General features: G+C 32.5%; 1 protein-coding gene across 1 annotated transcript; it reads left to right on the forward strand.

Annotated features, from left to right (window-relative positions):
- Positions 1 to 5,454: 5,454 nt before the first annotated feature.
- On the forward strand, positions 5,455 to 9,893 carry LOC126853303 (uncharacterized). Its single transcript, XM_050598914.1, has 3 exons — positions 5,455 to 5,512; positions 7,531 to 7,873; positions 9,028 to 9,893. Exons 1-3 carry the CDS (start codon positions 5,492 to 5,494, stop codon positions 9,243 to 9,245), a joined length of 582 nt encoding a protein of 193 aa, XP_050454871.1. The 5' UTR covers positions 5,455 to 5,491; the 3' UTR covers positions 9,246 to 9,893.
- Positions 9,894 to 19,012: the final 9,119 nt, after the last annotated feature.

The raw sequence follows: 19,012 nt of genomic DNA on the forward strand, positions 1-19,012 counted from the left end.
TTGTTATAACAAATGTATCTTACGCGATACCAAATCTTACGATACGTCATTTTTATTTGAAATTCTCGGCAGATAGATAAAACTTACCGAGGAAAGAGTCGTCAACTAGCTCACCTTTACTCTCCTGTCGACGACCGCGTCAAGTGCAAATTGCAATAGATTCACTCGATCTAGGTCAGACCCTCCCTGCATGGGTTGCCGGAACTGCGCGACCTGAGCGCTGCGCGATTAAAACGAATCCACGAATGTGGCAGATCTATTGAACAGGTTTCCCTGCGTGAAAGCAGGGTCTTCTTTCTCTCATCGTCAGCCGGGAAGCTTCATATCGCGCTGGGAATCATACTTACTCCGGGCTCGAACATCTTGATTTACGATTTGAAATATGAGGCTGTACATAGCCTTTTATGGGGCTCAGGCCATATAATTATATATATATATATATATATATATATATATATATATATATATAAGGCTTGGGTCTTTTCATACATGCAAGACTTTCCTCGCAAAACCGTTTCGATTCGCGGAATCTCAACGAGGAGCTTTGTGCAGTATAATGCCGATTTAATGGACGGGCTGAAGCAGCACGCGAAACACAAAGAAAGTTATCATGGGCAAATTTTACAGTTGCAATTAAATTATAATTGATCCTTAACTTATACGAGACGAGGAAAAGTCACGCATATAATATCAAAGTGAGGTCATTGACGTGAAAATGAAAATGTGTTAAATAATAATAAAATATTTGGACTATCAATATATATATATATATATATATATATATATATATATCATTTTATTCTCCTTATGAATTTTTTAAATTAATTTAAAGTGCTGAGACATCTGGAAAGACTTTATGTTGACGTATACAGTTATGACAAGTATCTCATTGCAAAATTGCATTACAATAATTAAATTGGTATCCCATTAAACTGATTATTCATAAATAGCGAAATATATATCTCTATATGTGCGATGGATATCTGCAAAATGCCAATTAGTTTAATCGAGTCGAGCGTTCACCTTCTGACGTGCGTCACGTGTGAAACGAAAGCATAATACAGTCGACAACGCGATTGTATTATGCTTTTGTTTACAAATATTATGCCGGGACGATGAAATCGCATGGCATGTATTATTTCTGGTTTCTTCGATTGTGGCACGTTCGACTAGTTTTTTGCGCCAACTGTCAGTCGTTCTATACGTATTGACGAAGTGCTGGATTTTTTAATTTACTTTGCCGTAATTTGTTTGTCAAAAAGTCGGTCGTTCGAAGATATGATCAATCTATCAACTTATACATTATACTAAAAAAATTTTTTTAAACTATTTTTTTTAATAAGTAAATTTTTGTAGGATATCATATATGTGAAAGTTTTTTTCTCTAATTTTTGTTTACGTCATTCTAAATTAAGGAGTTCATTCTTTAAAACGGTATGTAAAATTGAATAATCGAAAGTATCAAAATTTTCTCAAAAGTATTGAAGTTTATTGTTGCCTTTTATCCAATTAATTCTTTCGCTACACATACATATATATATATATATATATATATATATATATATATATATATATGTATGTATGTGTACAAAGCGAAAGAATTAATTGAATATATATATATATATATATATATATATATATATATATATATATATTATAATCAATATTTAACTAATAAATAATTTAATCGAAAGTTTACATCAAGATTGTATAAAAAACGTACGTTAGATTTCTAATTTTTTTTAGAGATATTTTAATTAAAAACATTTGACACATAAAAAATCCGGATAAATTATTTGACATCTGGATGATATGCCGCGAATGGCACGTCATCAGTCGTTTTTTATAATTCTTGTCATCATGACGCCACTACATTGCTTGATTTTAGAGATGACAGAATTGTGTTACTGTCGAAGTGATCGAAATATTATGTCTATATTCTTTGCATACATTTTGAAATGTGAAATATCAAGAGTGGCATGTACAAGTATGTATTGTACTAAGCTGTGTTATCCGCATATTGACATTACGCTTGTGTATTTTCTCGTAGTTTATTACTTTTAGGCTATTTTAACCCCTATAAGCGTATTATATAATAAAATTCCCCTCTTTAATTCGCTTATTTATTAACTATAAAGAGAGCTTATTTGCAAGACCGCAAAATTGCTCCAATTACCATCCTTTGTAGCGGCGATCCGAGACACTTCCTCTACGTCAATTATATTACATCGTACTCTGAGGTCGAGGGGTTAGTTGATTATCGTTGCGCGTATAGAATATCACGTTCGACTTGCCGTTGGCTTCGAGGAGCAAGAATATTATGCGGAGAAATGTACAAAGAGCCAGTGCGATACGTTTATAATCGTTTGATGCGAAGACACGGCAATTTGTGCTGTATGTACGCGCTTATAATGGAGCACATTTATATTCAGCGAAGAAACAAGCGTATCACAAACGTTCCCCCTGTCGTCGTCGAAACAGCGGTTTATATCGTTTCAAAGGTTTGCCGGCATGGTTAATAGCGACAAGGCTTTAATACGCGTATTTCTGTAGAATTTCTCTATTAACAAAAGAAAATCCAATTAGCGATGTATGGCGAGTGCTGACGCAGCCCGAGTATTTCCCTTTACGCGCGTTCATTATCATAGCGCAGTCCATTAATCGGGTTATCAAATGTGGTGAGGTCGATCGTTAATGTCCATCCTTATTCGACACCGCCATAAATCCCGCCGATCAAATTACGTATCGTGGATAATGGGCATTTACGATAATAATATATATATATATATATTATATATATATATATATATATATATATATATTAGATTATTATATAATGATACTTATATTATTAACGATATATATAATACATATATTAGTTTATATATACATACAAACGCGATAACTTTTGTTAATTACATGCCGCACATGTAATTGTACCGCATTTATAATTTACACATAGCGTCGTCTGTTATTATAAATAGACAAATTGTGCATAAATATTATTGTTCATGTATATGTGATACTATATAATCAATTACACTCCAATGAATATGCTTATCATCGGCGTTGGAAAGCCGTTGCGGCGAAAAAGGAATCAAAGGAAGATACGCATGAATTTGATTTATAATAGTGTCATATTTTATGTGACGCTCTCACAATGCAGAAAAGACGAAAGGAATTTCCGTGATACATAGCGATGTGACATTTCTTATCGTTTCACAACAAAGAAGGCAAAGAGACGCCTTCCATCGAGCGTCAGCCAACTTTCGGTTGACTCTCTTTCGTGAAAGCAGTATCTTTCTCGAAGCGCGTTTTAAACTGTAGAAAAAAAAAAAGATTTTATGTCAGCTACTTGAATATGATGTCGACGTGACGTTGCTCTTTGAATATAAAATGTGAATTATTAAAAAGGAACGCAGCTTACTCTAATCCTTTTGCCGATATTTATATGCTAGAGAAATAAATAAACTGAAAAGATATAATGTCAGAAATTATTGCATTAATATTGTAAAAAATAGCATTTTTTTACGATTATTGTCTTTATTGTTGTTATTATTTTTTACTATTATTCTATGTCAGAAGCACTCAATGAAATCTTATGAATGGACCTCTATTTAAGGATTGCTTCTCACGCGAATGGACGAGTCTTTTATAGAGTTCTGGATTTTCAAGCCGGATAATCTTAAAGAAGAATGCTATTGGACAGTCAGAATGAAACAAAAAAATGACCTACGTTAATAAATATAATACAATCTGATTCAAATTTTATTTAAGAATACAAAAATATTGCGCTATGCAATTTAAACTTTAACATATCTTTGAAAATGTTTGACGCAGGAAATTGATGGATTACGCTTTTATGCAATTCAATATTTACTTTTCCAAAAAATATTGCAGTGCACGGGAGCACTACGCAAATATTATACAATATTCATAGCTGTATTTAACTAACAAAATAAACGCAATTGATATGAGTAACACGCAACTCTTTTTCGAAAATTGTTGATATCAATAAAAAACAAAAAAGAACAAAGAAAAAAGAAAATTTGATTTACGTTTAATACACACATATTAATTAATTTTATAAATTAACAAAAATCTAATTATCTCATATTATAACGCCTGAATAATAATTTTATAATATTTAATTAGAATACTGATAATATTATTCACGGATAAGCATATTTTCAATTATGTAATGTAATTTAATTTATAATTTCTACATATACCTATATCAATTCTCTTTACATGAATTTTGGACATATTATTATTATTATATATTTAAAATAATCTCTCGACAGTGAGTGTGAGAATTTGAGAATTAAGATTTATGTTTAAAATAAAGATCTGAATTTACAAATAAAAGTTGATTCTCTTACGCGAATCAAGTATTGTGTCTTGATGTCGAGAAAAGCTTACGGCAATAGCGCACCGTGTATCTCATGAGAAGGAGGAAGCCATTTGATGCGATGCCGCGGCTGAGAGGAAGGAAGCGATCTTATACGATCTCCCGGATCATTTTTCAATGCACAATGTGTAAAGATGCGCCGTCTATTAATACGTAATCGGTTTTATGACATTGCGAGTCAGCGTGAAACGCCATTTGGAACTCGTGTCGATTCTTGCAAAATATAAAGCATATATAATATAATATAATGTTACTATTTTAAACAAAGTACTAGTATAAATTGCGCTCCCATTAAAAATAAAGAGAGCAAAAGAGAAATAAAATATTAATTATATAAATAATTTCTTAGTAAATATTGCTTGAATAATATTAGAGTGTTTGTAATTACATTTTGTTATTACATTACAACATTTATTTTTCTAAAGAATTCTGGAATAATTCTGTCTCATTCTCTCTCTTTCTTTTGCATATGTGTGCAAAATGCTAAGAATTACAACTATTCATATATAAATATTGAAATTTGCACGTACACATTAAAGATGAAACTTTATTGTAAGTTCCAGCTTCTATACTAAAATCTAGCTTCGGTAAAAGTAGCTGTCTTTATTTTATTTATAATAATTTCCACAGGAATTTATTTATTTATACATTAGAAATTTTTTATTTTTATAAATACACTGTACAGCTATTTTTGTGTTTATTCTCATAAGTATTCTCTGATTTCAGTTTTTTTTTTTCTTTTTCTTTAGATGATTTTATATATAAGTAAAACTATATTGCATTTATATAATTTAAATACAAGTTTATATTGTCCGTATTTATTATCTACTTATGCTTAAAATTTATTTATCATTGCATTTTTAAACGCCTCTCTATGCGACATTTATCTCATTGTCTCGGAAGTGTATCTTAGTGTATCTTCATCCAACATCTGTATTTACGTCGGAACCGGAACCGGGCGCGGATGTACGCCATGTATATGTATGCGCGGCAGTGTGTAAGCAGAGCGGGCCAGTATATAAAAGCCTAGAAAATACGCTGGTAAGTTGCAGTTCTCATCTGGCCGTCTGAAATACCGTAATGGTGGAGATGACTTTCAAGGTAGAGTGTCGAAACTCCTCGCGAAAGAAGGAAAAGTGACGCGGCGCGGAGAAAGTGCTCGTTAGAGAATAACTCCGCGACATTCGGACGAGAAGATAGATAGGGGACAGTAAGAAAGAAAGAGAGGGAAAGAGAGAGTGAAACGTAGAAGGAAATTCTCAGAAGGGAAGCACGAGGGGCGCGACGGATTCTTAATTGTCTCGTAATTACAAAATGTAATTGGCGCGTGTAAGGGTTGATGAAATAAATAATTTAAGAGATGAGACAGAAGAAAAAGTAGCTGTATGCAGTCCGTCGAAAATCAACGTCAACGTCGTGAATATAAGATGGGATTAAAGCATCCCTTTCGGAACTGTTTGATGTAATTAGTTCATTTAGACGAGAGCCGTGGCGCGAATGTGTTTTTACGAAAAGGCAAAAATTCTGGGGTTGAACTTTGTACACAGGAAGTAACTTAAAAAGTGCATATTAATCTATGGCAAACGCTTTTTCAATTAAATTAAAATATTAATAAAAATTAAATTATTTTTTTGTACTTAATATTCAGATCTTTTCTATTAAAAACTTTTATATTTTTTTTTTGTTAAAGCCAAAAGTTCCATTATTTTTCTATGTACATGAAATATACATTTTCATTTATATATATTTTTTAAGCAAGCTCACATTTTATTCTTACTGTATAAAAAATATTAATATAAAATCGTAGAATTTTTTTTATTTTGCAATAGTAATTATCTTAATAATTACCTTTAAAAATATTTGTATATTACACATTTTAATTGAATTTTGCATGAATTATGATGTAACATTTCTGGTTTTCTTTTTGATAAATATTTAATAATACATTTGATATACATAACACTATACAGTTACATAAAGTATGCAAAATCTTGCATAGTGCATCTTAACGTACATATATTCCATCTTTTTGCATATATTGTACTATATTTCTAACTTGGACGTGTATTCATAAACAGTAGTAGTGCAAGTTGTACTTCTACATGCATAAACAGTTGTTTTAACATTGTCTATTCATGTCAGTTCTGGCAAAATTTGCATAAAATAACTTTACATTTCGTGATTTGCGGTTTTATTTGCATTGCATTATTAATACACTTCAAATTTTGAGTACTTATTTTTAATTATCTATCGAATATAATGCTTTGTATCACATATACATTTTTCAGTCTTTGTTATTAGACAAGGTACTACACATTGATTTTTTTTTACATTACATTTATCTATAAATTAAAAAGACGTGAGTGTCAAAAAGCGAGAAATGACGATTATAACGAAGGCATGGAGATTGCTAAAGCGTACAAGTAAGGACAAAGAAACCTTTTCTTCGTCACGTCTATTCCGTCTTTTCAATCGAGCCACTTCAATCGGACCGGTTCCTGTTGATTTGAACGTTGACGGCCGGGCTCTCGGAAACTCTGTAATTAAAAACGAGAGGTCATCGAACTTTCTCTCTCGCGAGAGACATATATATATATATGTGTGTGTATATCGATATATCGTAAATTTCTAGAGTTTCATCATGGCAACGAGTGAGTTTGTACGTACAAGCAACATCGATTGCGTATAGATCACGGTTACATTTCAGTGCAATTTCGATACATCGAACATTCTACTAGTTTAAAATGTTCCAATTTGTTTCGGCCATTTATATATACGTATGCACGAAAAAGTATTCGACTAGAACGGATAAAAAAATATTTAAATTACAATCTCTTTTTCGCACTCGACGATTCTTTATCCGATTCTTCATACGAGCATTACTTCACAAAATATTATCCAAAAAACTTTTTTTTTTAAACAAGATAGAGATCTAAAAAGAAAGAGAATAAATATAATTGACATAAATTAACTCAACGATTCGCGCGGTAACATACGCTATTTACATGCATTATCGATAACTCGATCGTGGAGAATCGAGAAAGTGCCACCTCCGTGCCGGAGGTGAATCTCCGGGATGGCGCGACGATGGTCGTTGACATAAACTTCTTGTGTCATAGGTCACCGTCGCACTAACCATCGGCCTCGCCCTGGTCAATCGATCAATCACCGGCGTGATACCGCTGGACATCGGCGCACACCATGATCATCGCGTCTCAGTGGCCAGTTCGTACATGCACTTCCACGGGCCGGTGCAGGGTCCGGAGTACGAGGTGAAAGTGCCGCACGTTGTTGTCGACCACTTCGGCGAGCACAATTATTTACACGGCCAGGACCATCAGGAGCATCGCCATCATGACGGCTACACGGTCGATTACGTGGGGAATCCCAAGTACGAGTTCGCGTATGGCGTTGAGGATCATCATACCGGCGACTTTCACGGACAGAAGGAATCTAGGGACGGTGAGTCAGTCACTTTTACGCCTTCATGACTTTTGCGCGGAAATGACAACGGCCTCTGGGATGCTTGGGGCTACCTGTGGCGTCGTTTTACCCGATTTCCACCGTGACGCGCTGACGTTGGCAAAAATTGCTACGGGTGAAAAGAAAATTGCATTTCCGCAATGGCTGCTCGCGAACGCGCCCTCCTGAGCACGTGAGTCTACATGTACGAATGTGAGTTGCGCATGTATGTGTGTGTGTGTGTGTGTATATGCGTCAACACTCTTCAGTTGAAACTACGTTTTCTCACTTGAAAACATGAAGTTGACTCAAAGAATCGTAAACTGGCGTCAACAGCGTCAACACGGTATGATGTCACGTAGTTATGTGTATAAGAGTTTTGTATAAAGGTATAAAGTTACCGAAAGTCAGCAAACTTTACAGGTGGATTTCTTGACCAAGTTGGAGTCAATTTTTTCTCAATGAAAATACGAAAGTATTATATAGTTGAGCTATTTTCGAGTTATATACGCGTGATAGAAAGTGAAAGATTCTGCAAATACCTCTCAAAAGTTTAAATAAATAAAAGAACCTTAGCTGTGTTTTAATTTAAGTAAACTTTATCTACATAAAAAAAAATTTAATTTTAAATATCACAAGTTAAAATAAAGTTCAATATCACAAGTTAAACTAAAGTTCAATATTACATATATATATATTATATATATAATACATAATATTAAATTAAATAGATATTAAAAATATATATGTATCTCTTCAATCGGAATTTTTTTTCCAAACAATTGTTTTTATTTATTATCAGAGAGAGAGGCACATCCATAAAATCGATAAACACAATGTGATATTATAAAATATTTTTGTTATATTTTGTTGTGTGTTTTGTTTAAAAAAAACGAAAAGAACAAAAGGAACAAAGCCATTATGTAATATTTATAAATCGTTTTGATTCTGGCATTATATTATTTATTGAACCGTAAAGAAACCTCATTAAAAATGGAATTTTTTCACAGTCGAAAGATAATTGCCGATACTATTACATTAATGACATCTTCGATATTTCGTCATCCTGTCAAGACTGTCCGTGGCAATCTAGAAGAGAGAATTGACAGATAGCAGTCGATGTCTCTTCTTATCGAATGTCTCCCTTTTCGCAGGAGGCAGCGTGTCCGGAGAATATAGCGTGAAAGATCCAGGTGGCACTTTCCGGGTCGTCACCTATCACGCGGACAAGGAGGGATTTCACGCGGTAGTGCACACCTCCGGGAAAAATGATCATTCAGGCGGGGTATACGGTGGTCAAGGACAAGATGCGGAGACCCAAAGTCCCCTTCATGAATACGCCGCTGCGCTATCCGCACACGCGGGATATTGAGTGACGCGACATCAGTTATGGCAATCATGACTGATCGCTTTTGTACCTGGTATAATTAAATTCTTCTTTTTAGTCGACTTTGATGTGTGTCCGTTTTGTATACCAAAGGTAACAACATGCTATCCGTTCGATATTACACATAAGCAGAGATAATGCATTCTATATATCGTTATAAATATAGTTTATCCTTTTTAATACGCGATAAAAGCTCAATAAAGAAGATATAATTATTTGCTCATATTATGTATGAAAAGTTATTGATAAAACGTGGTAAATCTATAAACTTTTCATAAATAAAAATGTATACAAAGTTAATAGAGCTTATCGGTAATTTGGCATTCGCTTAATAATAATCGAAAAATATTGTTGTGATCAAAAATTGTTTTTATTGTGTGTATCTCTGTAATTGTTTTAGTATTTATCGGAAACCAGTAACATTTTAATTGAGCATTCGCATTTATCTGAAAATTCTTATTAAGAGGCCGGGAAAAAACTAAATATATAGCCCGTTCGCAAATAATACTCATTCAATTTACGAGACATTCTACACTTTATAATTGCCTGATAGTCGAAATTTTTGTTTAAAAACCAATATAATACATGAATTGAAAAATAACTTGATTCAAAATAACAGACAATAACTTTAAATTGTATGGTTTTAAGTTGTATTTTATTTTTCTACATAATCCTCTCGAAGCTCAACGCACTGAGTGGACTTTCGCGGGGAGGAGCGGAGAGGAATTATACGATGACATATATATTTGTCGGTCTCTCACATAACGAATATGCGAATCAAGTACTTTTCGATCTATCCTATATTGAGAAATATAATGCTAAATATGTAAAAAATATAATAATGTTTTTATCATAATCTTAATTACAATATTCTGATTAATAATTATCGGACATATTCAAAAAATATTAACAATATTATTAACATATATCTTTATGTTTTTATAAATTAATGTTATACATGGAAATATTATATCAAGAGTGTTACATATAAAAATACATTTTATTGTAAAATGTATTTAAAAAATTAAAAAAATATATATATATGTATAATACTATATGACAAGCCTTTAAATTTATTAAACAATCAATGATTAATTGAAATATGATTATAAAAAGTGTACGATCTACATAAAGTATAATGCGTTATAAGAATCCTTGAAAGTAAAATATAATAATAGTGTGTGTGTGTGTAGTATATATATATATATATATATATATATATATATATATATATATATGATCCAATTATTTTATGCATAAATTATCCGTTGCATTTTGGAAACATTACATTTATATATTATAAAAACATTGAAATTAGTATTACAAGATAACACTTTATTATGTATTGGCGTCGATTAATATTGGAAATGTGTGGCAAAAATCCGCTCAATATAAAGATATAATGACGTGGATCGCGCTCTGTACTAATGAAAATAAACTGCGCGTATAACGGGAGCACGAGTAATAATTTCTGATGCTCTCAAGTGTTAGGAGATTTCGATTGCCGCTAATCACGTGGATTACCCAGTAACGGTGGTTGTAGCGCAAGGTCGATCGCCAGCGAAACGAAAATCCAGGTCACGGGATTGAATTATCTATTGAATATTACAGACCCGTAGGGGCTACGGATTAAAAGTCTGTGTCTCAGCGGCGCCATTATAAAATAATCGTGAAAAAAATTCGCGCTCCTTTTAACATGTTTTAACGGAGCGTTAAAAAGCTCATTTAAAACTTTGTAACGCATAAATATCTCTCGCAAATATTCTACTTAATTCAATTTTCGATGCAAAGAATATTTTTTTCAAAGATGCACGCAAAGAGCGTGAACGTTTTGTTTATGAAAAAGATATGAGGTGGGATAGGAGACTGGAATAGCGTCATAAAAAAATATCATATGCGATAGATATCACGAGAGAAGTAATGTCCTATAAAAATATTTTCGACGTAACAATTTTTAGAGAAACGAGTTAATAAAAAAAATTAATAAAAAATGCAGCAGCGCGAACTGTATATCGCAAAATAAAAACACATACCTTACAGCTGTATCTTTAAAAACAATTTTCCATAATGTATTTACAAACGAGAGAACAAGGAAGAAAAAGCCTTTTAATTCGATTTTATGTCAAGACACGTTATTTCAAGGCTAGACACGTCATTAAACCGCATCTTGTATGCAATCTATTCGATAACAACAAAATGTCATTATCGCGAATATTTTAAGGAAAACTGTAATCAAAGATACGATGTGATAGTGTACACGATTCACGAGGGAGATGCAAAAGAAACACATTTTTAATCTCCGTTAACAACGGCAAACGTGCACGCCGATAAAAAGATAAGGGAAGATACAGATGGCTGAAAAAAAGAGAAAAATTAATTATGTGACGTGAACGCTCGAAAAACATTACATTATTCGATTAATATTATCGTTTCCAATAAAAACTTACGACACGATTCCCATAAGATAAATCGTTACGAGTGGAGATAAATGCACGTCGATGGAGAAATATCTAATAATTTTATCGCGGATCGTTCAACTCGCGTTCGCAAGTTGCACGTATCGAAGTCGTACTTTATACGCCATCTTCGTAACGTTTTAAACGCGATGTAAACGATCGCGATAATGACTGTATGTACAGATATTTCGTGCTCGCAGCCTCGGCAGTCGGCCGTTCGCGGTAATTTCCGCAGCGTCGCACGAGCTATTAATTACTACTGGCATCGCGCTGATTATTCCACCCGCTGCTGCTCGCATCCTCAACAAATCGCTTGTGATCGAGCAGCCGCTATGTAAACGTCGTACACGTTGCTTGGCAAAGGCGAGTTTATATGCTTTACTTCCGATGATCTCTAGCGTGTTCATGAATGTCGCTTTAATCGAACATCGAATGTCGCCTCCTCACTAATAATACCGAGAATTTCGAATATACGTCTTTTGCGGTAAAAATTTTGAAACGAAGATTACAATTTATTATTAATGGACTAACAGTTTCGTTTTTTTAAAAATAAATTTATATGACAAACAGATTTATAAAATTTAAAAAATTAATAAAGTTCATAGGTTTTATGTAAAATAATTTATAATAAACAATTATAATGAAGCAAAATTCTATAAAAAAATATCACATATCGTATAATATATTGTTCAGACTTGAATTTTTCCTATAAGACACAAATATTCTCACGTTTTGCCAACCAATTTGGTAATCATTGCTGTGGCGCGAACAAATTAATAATTCATATTGCTGATTGGAACGTACAGTTGCTTTAATCAAGGTGCCTCGTTAACATGATGTGGCCATCGTGGTTTTATTTGCGTATTGCCAGCATTATAATAATTAAAATGTGAATATGCATTATGCTGAATTCGATTAATACGCATCTATTTATGTAAATTGTTACTCTCTAAGAACCTATAAAAGCTATTCAGAAATATTTATATATAGACAATCTTTAATTCTTAATAAACTATCGGATTATAAAAATAATTTTATTATGAGTTATTTAAACGAGGAAACATTTATATTTTTTAGTTTATTAATAAGTTTAATAAGTTTAAACATTGGTTTAAAAGCAATTTTTAATTGCAGACTCGATTATACACAGACTCGCGATAATAATTATTGAAAAATTGTAACAAGTTTCTTTATCAAATTTTCATTAAGAAAATATCGATCATAAGTTTGTTAAGAAATTTGTTATCTAAATAATAGCAACAAAAAGAGAGAATTGGAATTAGTTTAGAATGTTTTTTATTTGATGCCTTATATCATGATATACAAACTATAAATCGATTAGGTTTATGCGAATAGACGATAATATTTACGAAAGTTTACTGTTCACATATGCAATTTTATAAATCAAGTTTTGCAAGTCAAGGGAACAAATTTTGCACTTGTTTTCCATTTTGATCGCCAGACGTTAAGAACAATTTACTTTCAAAACGACCGGATTTTATCGCATACTTCGCTGTCGAAGAATAACTGTATCGATTTAACGATACTGGTAGTTGCGCGAGCAAATATGTTCAATCTGATAATTGAAGTCAATGAATAGTGACGAATTGTTGCATAATCGCACATGTTATGATCGCAAGAAATTCAGTTTTCTATTTCCAAACTTTTCATTAATTTTGACAAAAACAATGTCTTTTTTATGATCTTTTTATTTTAAACATTTAGTACATTTTATTTTTGCGCACAAAATTAAAAAAATGTTTATAAAATTAAAAAAAATGATTTTTAAATATATATATATATATATACACACACAATTAACAATTTTACATTAAATATTATGGAGTAGTTTTTAAATCTTAATTTTTTAAATTAAATTGATACAAGAAATGCTTTTTTTTGTAATATTATAATAAAGTATTATCGCAATAATTTGCTCAGATTATTAATTAACAAATTAATAGAAGCACGTGTGCAATAGTCGATTGGCTACATACAGGAAAATACTGGACTGATTGAGATATGAGCTCTCCATCCCTCCTTTCCCTTCAAACCCTCTCGATATCGACGCATAGCAGTATTGGTAGATATTCGACCGATTCAACGGCAAACCTATCGATTATCTGGCCGCGTTTCTATCATTCCGTTCATTTGCGAACTGATTCATTATAATTGTAGCGTCAAAGTGGCCCGGCCCAGCTGATGTATATGCGCGATTTCGCGCGCGACGCGCTTGTCGTCGCGCCGGTACGTTTACGAGTTTATTTTACGAATAATCCGCCTCCCTGAGCCATCGCGCGATAAATCCTCGCTCGAGTTTTATCTCGTAATTGAATTTCCCGACGGGCGGCGGGAGTTACGTTAACGCTCGCGCGTTACGCGAAACGACAGGTTACGTTACGACAGGGACCGATGCTGTAACGTTGCTGTTACAAGCCTCCGCGCTGCCGCTACGCGAAAATTGACCGCGTGTGTTATTTATGCACGCTATCCAAAGCGTATTACTTTGATATTGTTTATCATGTTTATGACGCATATAGTTTATAATATAAATAGCATAGCGTATTACGTTCGTGAATTTTACGCGGATGTTAGTTTGTTTATGAATCTTGTTTTAACCGGACATTTATTTTAGGAAGATCGCTATTGCTTCTATATAAAGACTACTTTATAGTTATTATTATCTACAAATTAAATGCAATTGGATTCAAGTTGCAAGGTATCTAATTGTAATTTTTACGAAAAAGTATACATTTTTTTTATCGTTCTTATGATGCAAATAATAACGTTTTTGATATAAATGCATAGAAAAAGATAATTTTTTATAACGTACACTTTTGATACATTTTCCCTTTGATGAAAAATTAGTAGGTTATTAAAGAAAGGAAAGCACGAGTACATATATTAAAAATGAAAAGAAACGAGAGCTGGCCTTCAACACTATATACGTTTTTCGACTTTGCCCAAAGTTTATAGTAACATTATTAAACGAATAGTCTGAAGGAATAGTTTTAACGGCGAAGAAACTTTGCGCTGCCGACTGTTTTTCTAACCGTTTCAGAAGCGGCGAAGAAGTAGAGAATCCCGCGTTAATAAGCTTTATTTTTACGGAACGGCTCGCGAGAGAGTTAAACTTTCCGCGTGGGTTTTTTTCCTCTATTTAATTTGGAACACGTCAGGTGGTTAGCAGTATATCGTTCGCAAAGTAGCTAAGTGGTTCAATTGCAGTGCGGCACGAAGCGCGGGACGCGGTCCACTGCTGTCGACGGTTCGTGGAAAGATTTTCACGTGGACCGAGTGTGCCAAAGTGCCAAAAGAAAGTGACAAATTTTCGGCGGATAGAATATTAAAAAAAAAAAAAACAAGAAGAAGAAGAGAGAGAGAGAGAGAGAGAGAAAACTATTATTCTTATCATCAAAAGTAATTCCCTCGAAATGAGCAGCGTGAGAATCGAGCGTTCGCCAAACTTACGAAACGATCGAAACGATGGATCTAGCTGAATATTTAATCTGCCGATCCGCCCGAAAGTATCGTCTCTGTTTGGAAAGAAAAGCTGGAGATAGACGAACGTGACCGTTTGCCTTCTATCGTGCTCACGAAAACTGAATTTCACACGTGAGCGCGCGAATGGTTTACGGATAGTAACAAAATTCTTTACGCATATATCTCACACATATATAGTGTTAATTAATACAATAATATTATTAGAGATGTTTAATAAATATTCTAATGTTTGTAAGAAATTTAATGTGATTATATTTACCTTCCGTTAGTTGCAGTATTTTTCACTCAAAATATTAGGGTGAATGAAAAGAACTAAAATAGCTTAAAATAAATAGGACAACGAAAATAATTTTTATTTTTAAACAATTTGTCTTCACATATTCGTATACATCAGTCTATTAATGTTACAATCTATTGAACATTGCAACTAACGAAGAGTTAATTATATTTTTACATTCAAAATGTTTTATTTTGAAAAGAATTTAATTTGGATTTTGAATCTAAAGATGCCATTCACGCATTTTTTATTGATTATAAAGTTTTGATTAATAAACATATTAATTCATGTATAAAATATTATGTGGTAATATAATTTATAAAATAATAATTTATAAACATTATATATATATATATATATATATATATATATATATATTATATTTATATTTATAATTTATAAAATATTATATTAATACATGCGCGCCCGTCAAAAAAGTTTATTCAAATAATAATGCAAAGAATATTTAAAAGATACGCAGCACAGAGATTCTTTAAAGTCTTTTTGATATCTACTTATGGGCGCGGTTGTCTGTGAAAATGGTGAATAAAAAACGTGAAAAATTCGACAAAATAGATAATTTTTTTTTTAAAGAATTATGTATTGAGAGATTATTTCATTGATATATTTTAGACGGAATATAAATTCAAATGGCGTTTCTCTCATTCGGATGTCTCACTTTGTACATGTTCAGCGAAAAAATCGCAATTATCGAGAAAAAGAGAAAAGGTCAAACGAACTGAAACGGAGGCTGTGTTTAAGAGCGAACTGAATCAATAGCCCAGTCTACTGTGACCCGTAGGCCAAATGTGGGTCATACCGTTATCCAGTTCTCGCTCTTTCGTCCCACCGCTTCGCGTTCGACGCCACCCTCTTTCTTTCTCTCTTCACGCTATTTACTCTCTTCGCGCCCCTTATTTCCGCTCTCGTTCACTTCTTGCTCGCGCGCGCGAACACACACACCACACACACACACACATTTGCACATGTCTCTCGCTTTATTCGCGTTTATTCTCGCACACTTCGTGCAATGTTACCGCATTCCTACTTTCGGACGCACTGACGGTTTATATATTTTTCATAAATAAATTCCGGAAACGTCTTGCACAGCGATCTTTATCGTTTGTGTGACAACATATAATTTATGCTTGCAGAATTGCATTGATTTTTTAATACTTTTCTTTACAAATGACAATTCCATGCGTCTTATTTATTTCCCGCGCATTATTTATAATCCGTCGAAATGCAAGAAAACATTCCGTTCTATGACACACGTGTACGCACTTACAAAAACAGGTCAAGTACGGTATCAAAATTTTTCTCGTAAAACGTATCAAATAACAGCTGCGAAAACTCCTTTGTATAATGAAGCTTTCGGAGGAGATGACTTTCCAGTCGTATCCCATGTGTGAACTGCTTTGTTATACAAGGTGTGCTTCTCTGGAGATTGCACGTGCGCGCGTCTGTTACCGAGACTAACATTTTGGATTCTCCAGAAAATTATGAATATCATTTGGATAGACATAATTTTTGAGCATTCCGGAAATCAAGACACTCGCATTAATTTGTGCTGATAAACACAAATTATTCCTTGAATTAAGCAAAAATTTTTCGTTATCAACTAAGCAATAAGAGCGCTAATGAAAAAAGTATTAAATCCTTTATCTAACAATTATTTTAATATTGTTTTAAACACTTTAATTGTCATAAAATAAAATACTAAAGTTATAATAAAGTTATAATAATAGCAGCATAAATTATTGTAAAACAGATGGGATATAATGTTCAATGTAATAATAACATTTTAAAATATCTCAACGTTCCCTAATTATATTCTAATAACGGCGATGATGGAAAAGTGGCGTTTTCCATGATATCGTGTGACGATCATTATCTACATCACTTCCGAAAAAGAAATACGATGACGTGAGTCAAGATAAATTGCCTCCTTACAATCTTCCCGCAAAGATAAGCGTACGGAGCAAGAATTTATGAGAAAAATTATCATAGACAAAGAAAGAGGAAGAGTGATTTCAGGAAACGACGCACATTTAGGCATTTAGACATTCGTCGTTTGCACACTCTGCGCATATGTAACTTTTCATATGCAATTTTAACGTCGGCTCTCTCAGGATAGACATTTTAATATTAATATACTTTTATTCATATTAATTGCAATTATGAATGGCAAAGATACTCGTGTAAAAGATACAATTTGTTCAAAATTAAAAGCATAATTTATGTAATTATAATACGTAATAAATATTTTTCTTTGATTTTTGACGCAGTTAGAAAAAAAATTAACAAAGAATATAATAAAAAATATGTAGATTTTAGAGAATTATAAATTATATAACTTTAATTATATAAATTTAACTTTTTAATGAAAAAAGAGAAAATAATAAAGAAAATTTAATTTATGATCCAACATTGTAATTATTTAAATGTCAGCAAACATTATTTAGACAGTGCTGTTTAATGTTTGCGTTTAATCGTGATACCAATAATAAACAATAAATTATTTACATTTAATCATTATCGATAAATAGATAAGCCATTATCAGATTTAATATCTCACATACTAAATATATTATTCAAAACGTGAATAATCGAGAAAAACGAAATTATGAATTATGTCGGAATATATCACGTGTCTGTTTTCGCGTGTATTTTACTAGCGCTGTATTACGAGCGAAGAAAAAAAAGTGTTCGCCCCTTCTGCGATCGATCGTGTAACACTCGGGCGATTTTATCAGTCAGGAAACTTTTTACACACTGCGCATATCGAAGCGAGCAGAATCGATACTTCACGATCTATAAACTCGATATGCTTCGAGGACGCTCCACACAAAGCTGTATGATACTCGACGCGAGCTCGCATCCCATAGGATCATGCATGGTTTGGCGCTACAAGTATATACACTCATTTACGTTCGCACGGCAATGAGGCATAGCGTGTATGCTATACGATCCCTCGGGAGACAGATGAGGGTTACGTAAAATAATATCAAAAGGCGGAGACTAAACGCGCGCGTTGGTATTTCTTGTATGATAATTATATTTATAAAGTTCATTAAATATTGCTTTTTTTTATTTAGTATAAATTTTTAATTAACATAAACGTATAGCACCTTGATATTGAAACTAATTCTATATAAAACTTTTATTATTTTTGTAACAAATGCTTACGGATAAAAAATTTAGAAAAATGACCTACGATATTCATGATTTGGACGGATACGTTTTATTAATTAAGAAAATTTTTATATAAGGTGCAGTTCTTGAAAATGGATAATCCTTTCGAAGCAAAAGACAAAGAAAAACATAAATATGAAAAAGTTTAGATAAAGAGATAAAAAATTATGAAAGAAGCAATCAATATATGTATATATATATATATATATATATATATATATATATATATATTTCATTTTATATTTTGATTCATATTTATTAATAAGTCTTGAGAATCAAAAATAATTAAGCCACTCAAAGTTACTTTTAAACTAAAAGGT

Source organism: Cataglyphis hispanica, chromosome 12 (genome assembly GCF_021464435.1).
Source record: "Cataglyphis hispanica isolate Lineage 1 chromosome 12, ULB_Chis1_1.0, whole genome shotgun sequence".
NCBI classification, from domain to species: Eukaryota; Metazoa; Arthropoda; class Insecta; order Hymenoptera; family Formicidae; genus Cataglyphis; species Cataglyphis hispanica.

Excerpts from the sequence above, each read along its gene's own strand:
- LOC126853303 (XM_050598914.1), top strand. The coding sequence starts at position 5,492 with ATGGTGGAGATGACTTTCAAG. Across the intron at positions 5,513-7,530 it reads TGGTGGAGATGACTTTCAAG|GTCACCGTCGCACTAACCAT; the intron begins GTAGAGTGTCGA and ends CTTGTGTCATAG. Across the intron at positions 7,874-9,027 it reads ACAGAAGGAATCTAGGGACG|GAGGCAGCGTGTCCGGAGAA; the intron begins GTGAGTCAGTCA and ends CCCTTTTCGCAG.